The sequence below is a fragment of the Nematostella vectensis genome, chromosome 3 (assembly GCF_932526225.1).
Source record: "Nematostella vectensis chromosome 3, jaNemVect1.1, whole genome shotgun sequence".
In the NCBI taxonomy this organism is placed as follows: domain Eukaryota; kingdom Metazoa; phylum Cnidaria; class Anthozoa; order Actiniaria; family Edwardsiidae; genus Nematostella; species Nematostella vectensis.
Genome location: NC_064036.1, coordinates 11,052,196 through 11,070,098, shown reverse-complemented (window position 1 = coordinate 11,070,098; position 17,903 = coordinate 11,052,196). Strand labels below are relative to the sequence as shown.

Sequence of the window (17,903 nt, the reverse complement as noted above, 5' to 3'; positions counted from 1 at the left end):
AGTAATACGGACTTCTCAAGCCAAAGGTACCTGAGCTCAAACCAGGGTTCATACAGTTAAGGATTTTTTCAAAGTTCCTGAGCTCAAACCAGGGTAAATGAAGTAAAGGATTTTTTTCAAAGTTCATGAGCTCAAACCAGGGTAAATACAGTTAAAGATTTTTTTTTTCAAAGTTCCTGAGCTCAAACCAGGGTAAATACTCATGAAAATAATAAAATCAAATCTGGAACCGATACCTGTTCATTTCATTAAAGTACTTTATAATTTCTAGTAACTATATTTCTCTGTAACGACTAACACCCTGCACCTATACACCCATACGTCTCTAGCCAAACGCAGAAATACTTACACGGATAAAGTATGATATGTATATTATATCCATTAAGATGGATATATGTAACGCTCCCAAATATATATACTTTTATATCTTTATCCAAGGCACATATTGCTTTGCAAATGAATGAAGATTATAAATATCATAAGAACATTTTCTAAAGTTATAAATGAGAAAAAAACAGTTCCCTAAAAGTCTGTAATATATGCCACGTGATAAATAAGAAAAAAAGGAATAAAATGTGAAGACAATTAAAGTCTTTTCACATTACCAACACCTAAGCCAAAGGTAAAATAATTTAAGCAGAGGTTGAAAAGCCGCCCGCACCTTCCAAAAATCAATAAATGATGGTGTCGAGATTACCCACACCTGCCGAAGTTTAAACATCCCATTTCAAATACCGTTTAGCTCTTTACCGGGATCAGTGCACAACTGCGCCAGAATAACAGGGAATCATCTCGAAATGCATAATTCTAACCAAGGGTGCGTCGAGGGCGAGCACAACGCACGCAAATTTCCAGCCAAAAGTGAAACGCAAACTAACGCAAGCTAATGCAAGAGCACGAGAATGTATTTGCTTGAATGTTTGTGCGCTTTATTTGAATGATTCTTACTTGTGTTGCGCTTGCGTTTGCACTTGCTATTGCGCTTGCCCAAGTGATAAATTGCTTTAGACAAGAAAGTAAAAAATTCCCAGATACACTATATGATGAGGTTTAGAGAAATAATATTAAAATAAAATTGAGATATTTTGATATAATGCTGAGATGTTTTGGTGCTGTTAATTCTTAACGGACTGGTAGAATTCTGCTAGGATGTTCCATGCTGTTGGCGCCATGAACCCATTCGGCGGTTCCTTCCCTGATCGCGCTAGCGCTCGCATGCGCGTCCCTGAGATAAAGTCAAAGTCTTCCTTGTGTTCAGGATCGAAGAATTCCATCTTCTTGTGCCGCGTGTTGTACGCAGCGACTCGGAAAGGGACGATTTCGAGCTGGGTAAGTCCAGGCGCCATGGTGAGAACCTAGTGGTGAAGAAAATGTAAGTGGAAACGCAGAGGAAAAGGGTAGGGGGAACCAATATACAAAACAAAGGAGGACGGTACACTGATTATCGCAAACTCTTAGTGGTATAGTAGTGGTACCTTTCGGCCATGGCTGGGGTGGTACAGGTCCCTCTTCTCATCAGGGTGTGGCATGCCGGCGGGGTCGCGACCGACTATATAGAAATTCACCCCAGCAGCGACACGCGCTTTTGCATGCCATTGTACCTTATGGACAGGATAGTATTAGTATTTGCAGAAGAGTAAACTTACAGCCTATCAACACATTCAACAAGCTGCATAGCACATGCCAAGGTTAACTAGCCCCTACTCGGTATTCATTCGCCACAGCTTTGGGGTGTTTGGTGGTGATAGGACCTCTGGCATCCAAGTTAACCTCCCCAGGCGCGAACCCAGGATTGGGTGGGGGGGGGGGGGGGGGGGGAGGGAGGGGGTGAGTCATAGGAATTATATAGAAAAAGCAGGGTATTTGAAGATTCCTTTATAAGGAATGACCCACTTTTTTGGCGCGCACCTTGCGCACCCCTCCCCCCCTTTGCCCCGTGTACTCGCCTACTCCCCACTAGGCATTATTCGTTCATCACGGCTTCCGCTTTCCGGCGGTGAAACCTGCCATCACTCGGCATTCGTTCGTCATGGCTTTGCCGGAGCTTCTGGCGTCCAGGATATATAAAGAGTACCAGGTGGAAAATAATATGAGGCAAATATTAAGATTACTGAAGACATACCTCGGTAGGCCCGGCGTACATCATGGGCGAGGGGAATATCGCGAGGACAGTTGTGTCGGGGTCTAACACTCCCTCGTTAAGAACCGCGTAGTGTTGGCGCATGCGCACAGCGAGCGGGACATCGTCCTCCTTGGTCCACCCCCCTAGGGGATGCAATAGTAGAACGGGCTTCTTGAAGCCACGCTGAATTAGACGTTGCCGTGTATCCTTAAGACAAAAAACACAACTATGAAGGTAAAAAATTATCATCTATAAACAAAGTTATATTTATGGTAATAGCTGCCCAACCGCTTACTGTTCCTAGACATGTTTCGTGGTATAACCGCTTACTATTCCTAACATGCGCATGTTGTTCAGGATATACCGGTCACACCTGCATGAGTAGCGCATGGCCATTGTGCACAGGGTTCCTGAGCTGGAAGGCGAATACTGCGTCGGATCCAAGTCGTTTAAACTCGTCTCGAAGTTCGTTGGGTGTGAGTCGGTACTTGTCGAGACCATCATTCCATCGGATGCGCTCGATCACCTCCAAGTCACCCCCAGAGAGCCAATCACCAGACTCAAGAACCATCTGTAAAATGAAAAGTACAGATAAGGCTCAGTGTATCAAATGGGTATCAAATAAGTAGACAAAAAAGCGTGAATAGAAGCGTATAAGCCACTGACCGTGACATGGCTAGGTCGAGTGGTACCCCACTATTCGTACCTCGATGTCTGGCTATTAGGTCGAGTGGTACCCCAATATTCTTACCTCGATGTGTTGGTATTAGGTCGAGTGGTATACCCCATTGTCCGTACCTTGATGTCTGGGTATTAGGTCGAGTGGTACCCCACTGTACTTACCTTGATGTGTGTATATTAGGTCGAGTGGTATACCCCATTGTCCGTACCTTGATGTCTGGGTATTAGGTAGAGTGGTACCCCACTGTACGTACCTTGATGTGTGGGTATTAGGTCGAGTGGTAGCCCACTGTACTTACCTCGATGTGTGGGTATTAGGTCGAGTGGTACCCCACTGTCCGTACCTTGATGTGTGGGTATTAGGTAGAGTGGTACCCCACTGTACGTACCTTGATGTGTGGGTATTAGGTAGAGTGGTACCCCACTGTACGTACCTTGATGTGTGGGTATTAGGTCGAGTGGTACCTCACTGTACGTACCTTGATGTGTGGGTATTAGGTCGAGTGGTACCTCACTGTACGTACCTTGATGTGTGGGTATTAGGTCGAGTGGTAGCCCACTGTACGTACCTCGAAGTGTGGGTATTAGGTCGAGTGGTACCCCACTGTACGTACCTCGATGTGTGGGTATTAGGTCGAGTGGTAGCCCACTGTACGTACCTCGATGTGTGGGTATTAGGTCGAGTGGTACCGCACTGTACGTACCTTAATATGTGGGTATTAGGTCGAGTGGTACTCCACTGTACGTAACTTGATGTGTGGGTATTAGGTCGAGTGGTAGCCCACTGTGCGTAACTTGATATGTGGGTATTAGGTCGAGTGGTAGCCCACTGTACGTAACTTGATGTGTGGGTATTAGGTCGAGTGGTAGCCCATTGTACGTACCTCGATGTGTGGGTATTAGGTCGAGTGGTACCGCACTGTACGTACCTTAATATGTGGGTATTAGGTCGAGTGGTACCCCACTGTACGTAACTTGATGTGTGGGTATTAGGTCGAGTGGTAGCCCACTGTACGTAACTTGATGTGTGGGTATTAGGTCGAGTGGTACCCCACTGTACGTACCTCGATGTGTGGGTATTAGGTCGAGTGGTACCGCACTGTACGTACCTTAATATGTGGGTATTAGGTCGAGTGGTACCCCACTGTACGTAACTTGATGTCTGGGTATTAGGTCGAGTGGTAGCCCACTGTACGTAACTTGATGTGTGGGTATTAGGTCGAGTGGTACCTCACTGTACGTAACTTGATGTCTGGGTATTAGGTCGAGTGGTACCCCACTGTCCGTACCTTGATGTGTGGGTATTAGGTCGAGTGGTACCCCACTGTACGTACCTCGATGTGTGGGTATTAGGTCGAGTGGTACCCCACTGTACGTAACTTGATGTGTGGGTATTAGGTCGAGTGGTACCTCACTGTACGTACCTTGATGTGTGGGTATTAGGTCGAGTGGTACCCCAATGTACGTACCTTGATGTGTGGGTATTAGGTCGAGTGGTACCCCACTGTACGTACCTTGATGTGTGGGTATTAGGTCGAGTGGTAGCCCACTGTACGTACCTTGATGTGTGGGTATTAGGTCGAGTGGTACCCCACTGTACGTAACTTGATATGTGGGTATTAGGTCGAGTGGTACCCCACTGTACGTAACTTGATGTGTGGGTATTAGGTCGAGTGGTACCTCACTGTACGTACCTCGATGTGTGGGTATTAGGTCGAGTGGTACCCAACTGTACGTACCTTGATGTGTGGGTATTAGGTCAAGTGGTACCCCACTGTACGTAACTTGATGTGTGGGTATTAGGTCGAGTGGTAGCCCAATGTACGTACCTTGATGTCTGGGTATTAGGTCGAGTGGTACCCAACTGTACGTACCTTGATGTGTGGGTATTAGGTCAAGTGGTACCCCACTGTACGTAACTTGATGTGTGGGTATTAGGTCGAGTGGTACCCCACTGTACGTACCTTGATATGTGGGTATTAGGTCGAGTGGTACCCCACTGTATGTAACTTGATGTGTGGGTATTAGGTAGAGTGGTACCCCACTGTGCGTAACTTGATGTCTGGGTATTAGGTCGAGTGGTACCTCACTGTACGTAACTTGATGTCTGGGTATTAGGTCGAGTGGTACCCCACTGTGCGTAACTTGATGTGTGGGTATTAGGTCGAGTGGTACCTCACTGTACGTAACTTGATGTGTGGGTATTAGGTCGAGTGGTAGCCCAATGTACGTACTTTGATGTGTGGGTATTAGCTTGAGTGGTACCCCACTGTACGTAACTTGATATGTGGGTATTAGGTCGAGTGGTACCCCACTGTACGTACCTTGATGTGTGGGTATTAGCTTGAGTGGTACCCCACTGTACGTAACTTGATATGTGGGTATTAGTTCGAGTGGTACCCCACTGTACGTACCTTGATGTGTGGGTATTAGGTCGAGTGGTACCCCACTGTACGTAACTTGATGTGTGGGTATTAGGTCGAGTGGTACCCAACTGTACGTACCTTGATGTGTGGGTATTAGCTTGAGTGGTACCCCACTGTACGTAACTTGATATGTGGGTATTAGGTCGAGTGGTACCCCACTGTACGTACCTCGATGTGTGGGTATTAGGTCGAGTGGTACCCCACTGTACGTACCTTAATGTCTGGGTATTAGGTCGAGTGGTACTCCACTGTACTTACCTTGATGTCTGGGTATTAGGTCGAGTGGTACCCCACTGTACGTACCTTGATGTCTGGGTATTAGGTCGAGTGGTACCCCACTGTACGTACCTCGATGTGTGGGTATTAGGTCGAGTGGTAGCCCACTGTACGTACCTTGATGTGTGGGTATTAGGTCGAGTGGTACCCCACTGTCCGTACCTTGATGTGTGGGTATTAGGTCGAGTGGTACCCCACTGTACGTACCTTGATGTCTGGGTATTAGGTCGAGTGGTACCCCACTGTACGTACCTTGATGTGTGGGTATTAGCTTGAGTGGTACCCCACTGTACGTAACTTGATATGTGGGTATTAGGTCGAGTGGTAGCCCACTGTACTTACCTCGATGTGTGGGTATTAGGTCGAGTGGTAGCCCACTGTACGTACCTTGATGTGTGGGTATTAGGTCGAGTGGTACCCCACTGTACGTACCTCGATGTGTGGGTATTAGGTCGAGTGGTACCCCACTGTCCGTACCTTGATGTGTGGGTATTAGGTCGAGTGGTACCCCACTGTACGTACCTTGATGTCTGGGTATTAGGTCGAGTGGTACCCCACTGTACGTACCTTGATGTCTGGGTATTAGGTCGAGTGGTACCCCACTGTACGTACCTCGATGTGTGGGTATTAGGTCGAGTGGTACCTCACTGTACGTACCTCGATGTGTGGGTATTAGGTCGAGTGGTAGCCAACTGTACGTACCTCGATGTGTGGGTATTAGGTCGAGTGGTACCCCACTGTACGTACCTCGATGTGTGGGTATTAGGTCGAGTGGTACCCCACTGTACGTACCTCGATGTGTGGGTATTAGGTCGAGTGGTACCCCACTGTACGTACCTCGATGTGTGGGTATTAGGTCGAGTGGTACCCCACTGTACGTACCTCGATGTCTGGGTATTAGGTCGAGTGGTACCCCACTGTACGTAACTTGATGTCTGGGTATTAGGTCGAGTGGTAGCCCACTGTACGTACCTTGATGTGTGGGTATTAGGTCGAGTGGTACCCCACTGTCCGTACCTTGATGTGTGGGTATTAGGTCGAGTGGTACCCCACTGTACGTACCTTGATGTCTGGGTATTAGGTCGAGTGGTACCCCACTGTACGTACCTCGATGTGTGGGTATTAGGTCGAGTGGTACCCCACTGTACGTACCTTGATGTCTGGGTATTAGGTCGCGTGGTACCCCATTGTACGTAACTTGACGTCTGGGTATTAGGTCGACTGGTATTCCACTGTACGTACCTTGATATGTGGGTGATTGGGTGAGGTGGTACCCCACTGCCGCGCTATCCGCTCCTCCTTACGGTGTTCATAGAAGTCAGGGTTTCTGACGATTGCGATGTTTCGTCCCTCGTAGGTCAAAGTGTACGCAGAGCAACCTTCAAGTCGGTTTTTATTCTCTGTGGTCAGCGGTAGGACGATCGGGACGGACTGGTTGGATACAGATGCTGAGAAACAAATGTTTGATTCTCACTACGCCATCAACGGTCTTTGAGAGTTGAGAAGTCATTTTTTTTATGATAATCTGACAACAGGTTATCATACAATTAATCACTTAATTGGGGATTTATTGTAAAACAGGAGCATATACTACGTATAGCCATCGCAGCCAGCTAAACACAGCGACTGAAATTAGACATTTATGCTGGATGCCGAGCATAAAAGAACACCTACCTTGTAAAAGGGCGCCGAAATGTTGACACTGAAGGAACTCATTCTCCCTCATGAAGCCGTAAAGCGGCGTTGCCCATCCTTCAGATAGAACCTGAACCCACTGTAAGTCCAGCTACACGGGAGGAGAATAAGGAGAAAACGAACATGGGTAAATATAAAAGTGAGATCATCACTATACCGCGGAACCACAACCTTATAACCACACCCTTGGAAGAGTGCTCTCTTTAACCCCGCTTGTGGCTAAGAGATTTTTGTATCGACAGATACGACGAACAGGATGTGAATAAACTAGAGAGGCTGAATGAATACCCTGGGTACCAGAGGTTTATCAAAATATGCATGCCTCAATTCGGTATTGATTCGTGGTTCTTTCCAATCGAAAACAAGGGAATAGTTTGAATCAGCTTCTGTTGCAGCCCACAAAAGGGCTCTTCGTATGGAGGGGTATCCGGTCTCACCATAGTTATCTCTAATTTTGGAAGACTATCCGCCTCTTGCTTGGCAGCGTCGACATTTTCTGGCTCAACAAATAGCTCCTTGATACCGTTGACCATGGCATGTGGTAATACACCCTGAAACATAAGGAATGTGAATTTAAGACTTGCGGATACTGTTTACTGTTTACTATTTGACTTTCCTTGCATTTTTTGATACCTTAATCTAAGTTCAGAAGTCGAACTATGAATCCTACTCAATTCAAATCGGATTCACATAAATATAACGTTGGTCGCATCGGGTTTGCTAGCTTACGAAGCCACTAGCCAGGCAAGTCGGACGAGCTACAAACCCGCCTACCAATACATAATCTTTACGATAGACCTCATTTGGTTGCACTTACAGACTTGGTAAGAAGTTTGACAACCTCCTGGACACAGTTGTCTACTGATAGCTCCCCTGCTCTGAGTTCCAGCTCAGGCTTATGTGGGGGCTGGTATTCCGCGTCTATTCCAGTAAAACCTGAAATAGTATAGACAAAGATCAGATTAGCTACAATGAAATTATTCGACATTATGGCACAGCCGAAAGAGCAAAAAAAAAAAAAAGCCATGAAATTTTCCAATTCTCAATATATAAGCTCAAGATTCCGCATACAAGGAGTTCCTCTGACCAAAAGCTTAATTTCAAATTTTAAAGAAATTTAGAAGATATGAAATTTAGATATTAGCGAAGTTGGCTTAATCTCTGATCAGATTCCGACTTCTCCCTAAAAAGAGGAGAATTCATACTTTGAACATTTGAAAATTGCACTTAAAGCCTAATATCTCAAAGACGAATCCATTAGAAAAAAAACACATTTTGATATGTGGGTTTACATAACATAAGGAACCTCTATGCAAAAATTCAAGCTTACTGAAATTAACCAGACCTTATTTTGGGAAAAATTGCCATTTTTTGCTCTGTCGGCACAGTCATTCCACGATTAAATACGAGCTATTGCTATAGTGGTAAGGGGTGTCATGTTTAGGCGTAGCGTGGCGTATCGTGGTATGGTTCGGTTTGGTGTAGTGCTGAGTGGTGTGTTATTGGATGAAATGGCATGGCATGAGGGTGAAATTTATAAGCTTTACAATCAAATGACAAAATGCGCACGTTCTATAATAGCTAGGTGTATTTTTTTGGTGAGGTTATATGACATATATGGTCTGGTATAGGCTCCGAGTGTATGACGTTACAGGCGCCTCGACGGCCATGTTGTGCCTTTGTTTCGGAGGTCTGTTAAGTGTCTGTTAAGATTTGTGAGGTGCGCCTAGCCTCACCCTTGATGATTCCAGCTCGTGCTTTCTTGTAAAGTCCCTTCACATCACGCTTCTCGCACGTCTCCAGCGGAGTGTTGACGAAAATCTCGAAAAACGGCAGGTTTGCGTCCTCGTGAAGCTTTCTAGCGCGGTCACGGTCCTGTAGATATAGACAACACATTATTATGCTACATATACCCTTATCTTAAACCTGCGCATACACCTCTCCTTATAGATATAGACAACACATGATTTACCTTACACAGACCCTTACCATAAACTTGCGCATGCCTTTCCCAAAATTGGATATAGACAACACATTATTACCCTACATAGACCCTTCCCAGAGACTTGCGCACGTTCTTTTAATAGAATCAATATATGCCGCGCGTGCACTAAACAATTCATGCACATACCCTACTGTAGGGGCTGATGAAGGCAGTCAAACAGACCATTCCAGAGTCCGCAAACAGCTTGGCCACCTCGCTAACACGACGGATATTTTCCTCCCGATCCTCAGGCGTAAAGCCGAGATTCCTGTTGAGTCCTGTGCGCATATTATCCCCGTCCAGGGTATAGGCGGGGATGCCTTGGCGGCACAGGTAATCCTCCAAAGCCATGCTGAGCGTGGTCTTGCCCGCACCGGAGAGACCTGAAGGGAAATGCAATGTGAAGGGTTATTCAGCAAATGGGCGAAGTTCGTCAATAGGCCAATAGCCATATATAAAGTGCTTATTGTGTGCAGGAGGTGATTCGAAATGGAGGGAGCGGTTAGAATCTCATTCCAGGTAAGCAAGGGCGGACAGACAAGTCTGAGGAGATTTGGTTCCTCTTGTACTATGCGAATAGTGCTATTTAGTAACACGATTGGTCGGTTTAAGTGGTGCGACTTGAAGGCTCTACAATGGATATTACATATAACTTTGTATACCTTGGAGACTTTTAAAACTTAGTATATATAGTGTATATATCCTGCCTTCAGGCGCGCATCCTGTGGGGAAAGGTTTTATTCTCAGCGCTCCCGTTGCTATGTCGGCGCCGGATTTGTTCATCACCATAATTCCACCCAGGGTCCTCTCCTTCTTTTTAGGAAAGCTGTCCTAAGGGTTTTATTCTCAGCGTGGCCCCCGTTGCTATGTTACCAATTTATTCATCACTATATTTATCCCTGGGACCCCTCCCTCTTTCAGGGAAGCTGTTATCACTTTGGGTGGCTCAACTCACCGGTGAACCAGACGGAGCATCCTCGGAAGCCGGCCCTTGTGCCCACCACCTGTCCACGCTTGTCTCGACTCACGCTGTGGTCTTTGTACTCGACATTCGTAGCCTTCACTATATTCTGAAACACATAGAATACGGGGGTAAGATCGCAGCTAGGTTCGGACGTTGCTCGTGTCTAGGTCAGCTTGAGGTCGTGCGTGTGTCGAGAAGTGTTCGTGTCGGGTTTTGTTTCGTCTATTGCTGTGACTTGAAATAATTAGTGGGGGGGAGGGGTATTTTATAATAAGTTGCTGTTTATTGAGAGCTGGTTCGAAAAGCGATTTTATTAACACAAGTTTTCTAAGTGTCAGAAAACAAGTTCAACTGAACATAACAAGAACTCTCGAAAGCGAAAAACTCTTTAGGAACACATCACGAATAATAGGAACAATATCTAACTGTGATGGCCTGAATGATTTTTGAAATCTTTTTTTTACAAAACAAGCAATCATATATAACCAAATCAAAGTGTTTACATAGAAGGTTTGAAGTAAACAGTTAACGATATTAAGAGTCAAAAAGGCAACAATGTCGTTAACTTGGGTAGTGGAGTAGAACCTACAACCGCTTTCTTGCAATATTTAAGCAAATATGAATGTAGATTATTATTGCTTTGGTCCATAACGAAGTATGTTCCAGAGCACCCCCGAGAAACTGGAAGAACTGTCTAGTAATTGACAACGACTCGATCAACGATCTAATAACCTGAACGCGTGGCAAAGATCGACTGATGTAATTTCTTACTGAAAGTATCAGTAATTTTAAAATACTATACGGAGTCATAAATCTAAATATAGTTTATGTTCAACACAGAACGAAACCCAAATATAGCGTTTTCTTGAATCAAAGGAAAATAATTCATTGAATCGACAGCCAAGCATAGCTAGGGTAAAGGATAAGCCAAATCGGAACTTATTCTAGAATTAAACAAAATTATTCCTACCGGCGATTTTTGAAACGAATCATCAACGCCGGCCATGATAATCAGCTTTTTGTATGCCGTAGATCAAGAGTTTTCATTGAGTTGATAATTCGAGGCGATAGTGAGATACAACCCTCCTACGACCTGTGCAGCACCGGTTTTCTGCTGAATATTAATGAATAATTCTGGATTCTTATTGGCTAGGAAAAAGGGGATGCTTTGTCGGGGTTTGCTATAGTGCTAGGCAACAGACTGTTACAGCAAAAAGGCAAAGCTTAAGGGTGGAAAGAGACGCTTTTAAAAATTGTGCAAATAGATATATTAAATGAAGATTATTATCTGAAAGAGACAGCTGCAGGCTCTTTTCTTCCGGGAAGAGAGAGAAACATTTGTCGACGAAGCGAATATCAAAAGATCAAAAAAACCAATTTAGACCGTAAAGTTTTTTTAAAGTGCGAACAAATAAATGAATCGCACTAGAAATTTATAAGAAAAGGTTTGGAAATTATTTAATTAAAAAGGGTTTTTGGGACACGTCATAATTAACCACTTTTTGCCGACTTACACTTCTAGTCAAGCCGCTTTTAGTGTCACGCAGGCTGCTAAGCAGACTATTCTAGTAATCGCACGTTGTACATTTGGCTTGAGGTGGTTGTTGACGTAATCTGGAATGATGTATTCCAATATCTAACTAAAATCTGCTAGCGAGCTTTTTTGGTCAGGGACTATTCTAAGTTAAATGATAAAAAGAAGACGACGGCTAGGACAACGCGATCGAAAAAGATGTTTTCGCGCGTGGCTATCGATAATAATTTAATTGCAATGGAATAAGCAAAACATTATAGTCAGAGACAGATAAAAATAAACTAAGGACATTATTTCTACAGCAGCGAACGTAGTTATTGGAGTTTACAGTGCCAACGTCCGCGTCCTCAATTGACCGTGATACTTGGAGCTTTCACCTTCGTGGTTTTACAAAAAACGGCTGAAATGTATCCGACAGAACGCATTTCCACGTGCTGCTATTGAATTCTTAATCAAATTCCATCGTTTTCTGCCGTCGGCGTCCGCGTTGCCTAAGGTCCCCTAATAAAATAAAATTGAAAGGTCCAGGGCCGTAGGAGGGGGTGGGGCACTGGAGACACGTGCCCCCCCCCCCCCCAATATTAACCAGTAGGGGCGTCGCGGTGTCCCCAATATTTTCTTAATGTTTCTGTATTGCCCCCCCCCCCCCCCCCCCCCCCCCCCCCCCCCCATCTTTCGAGGCCTGCTACGGCTTTGAACTTTGAAGTCGAATACTGTTTAACTGTATATGTTTACTGCGTAGATTCCGGCGTAAAAATGCCTATTACAACAGCAAACATTTCGCATGTCCAATTCAATACAATAATTAGACACCTATGTTTTCCCAACGAGCTAGAGAACAGAGAATAATTGTTTATTGCACTGGATTCAATTTATTTGTTTGCCATAATTACAACTGGACTACATACAATAACTACAGGAAAAATGGCAAGGCGAAAGGCTTACAGAAAAACCAGGGCTTATGCGAGTCATAAGCCCCGAAAAATATAAAGAATTACGAACGACAAATCAGCATGCTAAAACATAGAAGCCCATAGAAGCGAAACAAACAATCACGGAACGATACAGCACTTAGTAAGCGAGGGCACAATAAAATATAATACTACTAAGGTCTTCTTTTCTGAGGCTTCTTATGAACTGTTTGCTTGCCCCCTTTCCCCAGGCCTGTCAGTAGAATCCTATAAATTTGAAATAAAAACAGTAAAAGACAAACTAAAGTATAAAATAGGGCGCTGACACAAACCAATCTATCAGTCTATCAGAGGTCATCCGACCTCGACGGGAGCCAAAAATAGCCAATTTTGAACGTCCCAAAATGATCAAAACGTGGAGTAACATGGAGTAATATCCATAACCAAAGTAAAAACACAGCGTGTTACTCCATTGTTTCCCTTTGAAATATTTTTTAACACTGCGGTCGTCCAGCCCTGACAAGCGCTACGCATGACATGTAAATTACAAACAGAAAATACAAGCCCTCAAAAGGCGCAGATCTTGCAAACTAATCAATACTAGACAACAATAATAGGCAGTACATAAGGTAAATATTACAGCAGATAGCGTTACTTACCATTGGACGCTATCTGAGAGGGGCGCGAAGCCCTCAAACTACGCTACGATATCGCCGCTTCTCAGTTTATTCCGCTAAGTGTGAAATTTATAGCGAAAGGCACGACGGGAAGAGGTGCTTAGTCAGGACCGACTGAACCTAGTTGTAACGCAGGCTACTGTCTTGGTATCAGGATCTTGAGATTTTGATATCAGATGTCGTCAGATATCATGCCGGTGTAACGTAAGAACGCCACCTTTGCACGAAACCAAGGAATACGATTCGGAGCCACAACAAAATAAGTATATTTAACCTATAAGCTTTAATCACAAAAGCTTTTAAACAAAAGAAGCTCAAGCATATGATCACCGTAACTGCTATTCATAAATCAATTCCATTGGACGATGTTATTTTTGAAAAGTAAAACTCGGCAAAAAATACGTGAACAAATAAAAGAAACAGAACACTTATAGCTTAACTCAATATAAGAACGCAAATAATTAGCAGACTAGTGAATCTTCAAAGACCGAAAATTGACCCTTCGTAACAAACGCCAAATCTAAAGAATTCTTACCCACCATGATATTGAAGAGCGATCAGCCCCTGAGTCAAGATAGTGAAGATCAAGTAGAGCATGAACTTGGGGCTTTGTTGTACATGGACGTAGGTTTGATGTGATATTGGGTTACGGCTAAACCGGGTCATGCAATTAATGATCCTTTTTGTAACGCAACCAATGCGTCGCCGACTGTAGAGAGCAGAAAAATCGATGCTTTCTTGACTGCACATGATTCAATTAATAAAAAAAAAAAAAAACGGTATTCGGAGAATTAGGAAAAACAGAAAGCAAATCCATACAGGAAAAGAAATCGAGTAGAAAAGGTTTAAACAATCGTCATCACACATCACAAACGAAAAGCATTTGTTCGCACGCTAAGAACCAGCGAAAAATATCTGCAGGGACAATTTTTCATCAAAGAAAAACAAATTAAAACCATGGAAATGTAGCATTCAACTATTTGAAAATTCAAGATGGGTTAATAAAGCTGACGGCAAAAAGTACTTTTATTTAAAATAAATAATGATAATGGTGGTCAGCGACTAATGAAAAATAACGGAGAAGAGGCGAACTGAACTGTTAAATAATTAAAAAGCTCGATAAAACACATTAGGAATGAAATCAAAGTAGAATGTTAAAATCCATTCAAGTGGCTTTTTACAGCATATTAAAAATACATTTCGTTAAAAAAAAACTCGCTGTTTTTGGGACAAGCAACAAGTTTTAGTCAAATCTAGTGAAAACTTAAATGCTGGTATAAGAAGTAACTGAGGAAATAAGTCAAAATCTTGACAGAACAGGAGATAACAAATCCTACCATGCTTGAAAAGCAGTTCTCGTGAAAATGCGAAAGCCTTGTGTTGTGACTTTTCTGGAAAGAGGACGAGAGGAACCGATGAAAGGATCACTGGGACGCACTTTGATCACTTTTGAAAAGGACGCGTGACATCACCCGAGAAACTCAGTTTATCTGAACTCATAAATGCTTAACGAAGCATTGTATGTGGCAGAATTTTTACGATTTTTTATTATCTGTCGGGAAATTCGTAACCAATACTAGGCGATAATCTATAGGCTAACCATATTTGATGTGAAGTTGTGACAATAATACAAAAGCATTCATTGTGAAGTTGTTTTGAGAAGAACAAAAATAGCGAGGAATTAGAATTTAAAATCAACCTTTCTAATGAATAATACAATTACCGTGGGAGTGAGAATAGTCAATAAACCAAAACAAGAAAATAATGATTATGAAAATAAACGACCCATGAACAATTAATGAGTAAGGCGTAAATACAGAGTAAATCTCTCTTAATGTTTGTCTTTGTTCTTTTAAAATGTTATTGGTAGCAGTAATTACAAACCAAAGGAACATAGACCTACTAAGAAACGTATATAGGCTTTTCAGTTCTGAGGAAATAGCCATAAATGGCAGGTTCATACAAAACAATGTTTCACAATCGATCGATATGTTCTTTTCATTTAATTATTTATAATTTCAATTCAAGTTAATTGAAAGCAATTCACACTTGATTGTGAGAGGGGGCTGCACGCTATTTGATTTTCCACTTAACTCCCATCTGTTAGTGGTTTTTGGTGTAAATCTACTCCACGCCTTAGAAAGGCGGAAATCTACAAAACCACCAGAAAACAGACCTCTCAGCAGTGCTGTAGAGGTTCCCCTTAGAATTTTTAATTTACCCATGAAATGGTTTAATTTTAGACTATCTGAAGTGAAGACCAATCAGAAAGTAAAAGCGATTTTAATATCACGTGCGGTAATCCAAATAAGAAGTAAGAAGGCCTACACCTGACACTCCCTAGATCATATTCTGAGCAGGCTGAGCAGCTACAGAAAAAAAAAAGTTGACAGCATGAGAAATGTGTATCTCAGTGCAGGGCCGTAGCAGGGGGTGGGGCATTGGGGGAACGTGCCCCTCAATATTTTCAAAATTTATAAGAAAATGACCATTATTGGCATGGCTCTCCCCCCCTCCCAATACTTTCTTAATGTTTCTGTATTGTGCCCCACAATATTTCTAGGCCAGCAAAGGACCTGCAGTGTCAGAGAGTGACATGATATTAAAATGCGTGAGATTTGATAGGTCTGTGAAAATAAGCAGGAAGAGTCTGAGATTTCAAGAAAGTGGTGTGTGGGGGAGAGGGGATGGGCCTTTCAGAATGAATTTGAATTTCATTGGAATAATATTTCAATAATATCTTCAACAGCTAGAATTCTGTTCACATAGCTTGGATAGCAAAGACTTTGCCTTCTTTAGAGGCCTGTGGTGGTAAAACGGTTAAGAATAACATTTCAGCTTTGTGTTTTTTTCTTTAACTAAAAAAAAATGCATTTACGGCTGGAGTGTGTGGACCATTCCGCTCATGCCATCTTTTTTGTTGTAGATTTGGATGAGTATTATAAAAAAGTTCTTGACGACCTTAGCCAAGGAGAGTGCAAAGATTATCCTTAGTGGCATTGGGAACACGGCTCTACTGAATATAGCATATAATTTGACTTGTAAACATATATTTAGACCAAAAATGTCCACGCACCCCAAATCCACCATAAATGATGGCATAGGACAGTGACTGAGTAGCAAATATTTCAGACTTAAAAGATAATGGCCCTTATATAATGGGTGGTTGCTAATGTTTGGCCTCTTAATAGAAATACAAGGTATTTGAAGGGACAAGGCATGAAGGGTTAGAGGGGATTGTCTTACAAACAAAAGGAAGATAAAAATCATGTCGAAAGGAGATCTTAAAACACGAAAAAGAATTGCATCTTTTGCAATCAACACCCAAATCCTTAAGAAAGGCAAGTAATGGTCTCATTTTTGTTTTTTTCAGCCATGAAGAAAGGCATGTGTTTGACCAGACCAGCATACAAGGGGAATACATTTTAAAAACAGCATCTATAGAGCAGATGTTTTCATGAGGTACCTTTTTCATAGGCGGCAGACAAGGGGGGTCCCGTCCCTGTTTCTCTCTCTTCTTGTTACCTCCCTCCCACTTATTATCCCAATGTTTTTTTATAATATCCATAGCACTAATAAAATTTGGAACTCTTAGTTTGGACAAACTTAGGATTTCATCTAAACTTTTTACTTTAAAAAACTGGAATGTGAAAAAAAAGTCATCCCCTCAAAATTGTTGGGGGCTTCATCTGCACCTTAATCTCCTGCGCTTTCCTAGTCTGCTGCCCCTTTAAGGGAATAGGTCAAAATCCGTAAAGATCTGGAGAGACAGGGGTAGTTTATTTGAACTGGAACTATGGGTTTGAAATCTTTGTAAAGTTAAAACCCATTAAGATCTTCACTAAAATAAGTTCCTTTATGGTGCTTCCCCCATCCCCGCCAACCACCAACACACCCTCTCCCCTTGTTCACAAGGATATCTTTTAGTTGGGACCCCCAAGCACAACGACAAAAAAAATATCAACAAAGAGGTTATTATAAAAACATACTTCCCCGCGATGGTTTTACACGGAAAATTGACAATACATGTTGAAATTAGCGAAAATTGAATAAATGACGTGGCACTAAAAATGACAGCTCAAAAAAGAATTTTAAATTATTTCTTTACTTGAGTTATACTTAACTTAACTTAAATATTTTTGTATGGTAAGCTTATGATAATTTTGTGAAATGTAAACATTTAATGATTCTTTACGGTGGAACATTGGCCAAAACCTTGTTATTATACAAAATATAGTTAAAACACACATAGATTTTGTCACATAACTTGTTACTTCTTTCTAAATCAACAAGAGAAAAAACATTTCAACGCTATTCTTACGAATTCACAGTGTTACCCGCACATCACAGCACGATTAAAATAGAGAGCAGCCGGGAAAATACAATGACAAATAGCTTTGAGATATCTTACCGCTGCCGTCACAGTGTTCCTACAATCTGCCATTGTAATAGAAGTAGTGAATATTCGTGTATGCTATTGAGATTCAGCGTTTCCACGTTCATTCATGGAAGTGAATCCCAACCTTTTGATCGCCGGTGCATCGCCGGTACACGCACACACAAACAGTCAGAGCGAGACTGGTAAAACGGAAATGACGTACGCATGCTACGTCGTAGGGCATCTTGATAAATG

General features: G+C 42.7%; 2 protein-coding genes and 1 long non-coding RNA gene across 15 annotated transcripts in view; 1 reads left to right on the top strand and 2 right to left on the bottom strand.

Moving 5' to 3' along the window:
* Positions 1-224: 224 nt before the first annotated feature.
* On the bottom strand, positions 225-17,810 carry LOC5519972 (bifunctional 3'-phosphoadenosine 5'-phosphosulfate synthase-like). Of its 4 annotated transcripts, none has more exons than XM_048725667.1 (12): positions 17,682-17,810; positions 10,140-10,254; positions 9,332-9,567; positions 8,937-9,075; positions 8,018-8,136; positions 7,638-7,751; positions 7,180-7,291; positions 6,748-6,953; positions 2,496-2,693; positions 2,123-2,329; positions 1,476-1,601; positions 225-1,355 (listed from the first exon to the last, which is right to left on the bottom strand). In XM_048725667.1, the coding sequence occupies exons 1-12, from the start codon at positions 17,712-17,714 to the stop codon at positions 1,116-1,118; spliced, it is 1,845 nt and encodes a 614-aa protein (XP_048581624.1). In that variant the 5' UTR covers positions 17,715-17,810; the 3' UTR covers positions 225-1,115. The 4 variants fall into 4 exon arrangements, with proteins under 4 accessions (XP_048581624.1, XP_048581625.1, XP_048581626.1 ...); XM_048725668.1 differs by lacking the exon at positions 17,682-17,810 and adding an exon at positions 14,608-14,777; XM_048725669.1 differs by lacking the exon at positions 17,682-17,810 and adding an exon at positions 13,810-13,882.
* Positions 12,535-13,393, bottom strand: LOC116603560. Its single transcript, XR_004290673.2, has 2 exons — positions 13,253-13,393; positions 12,535-12,860 (listed from the first exon to the last, which is right to left on the bottom strand). It is a non-coding gene; the product is annotated as an uncharacterized LOC116603560 (long non-coding RNA).
* Positions 13,395-17,903, top strand: part of LOC5519971 (protein FAM13B) — a 31,180-nt gene continuing 26,671 nt past the window's right edge. For 9 of the 10 annotated variants that reach the window (XM_048725665.1, XM_048725663.1, XM_048725661.1 and 6 more), the window contains exons 1-2: positions 13,395-13,533; positions 16,644-16,732. The gene's annotated coding sequence lies outside the window, so the exon portion shown is untranslated. Of the gene's footprint in view, positions 13,534-16,258; positions 16,733-17,903 lie in introns of those variants that run through there. The other variant, XM_048725657.1, reaches the window with a different exon arrangement.

What these genes read in the sequence shown, in the direction of transcription:
- LOC5519972 (XM_048725666.1), bottom strand. Translation starts at nt 11,154, where the DNA reads ATGGCCGGCGTTGATGATTCGTTTCAAAAATCGCCG. An exon ending in ATTCGTTTCAAAAATCGCCG is followed by an intron (nt 10,255 to 11,118) that starts GTAGGAATAATT and finishes TATGTGTTTCAG; the next exon opens with AATATAGTGAAGGCTACGAA. An exon ending in TGTACGCCGGGCCTACCGAG is followed by an intron (nt 1,602 to 2,122) that starts GTATGTCTTCAG and finishes CCTGTCCATAAG; the next exon opens with GTACAATGGCATGCAAAAGC.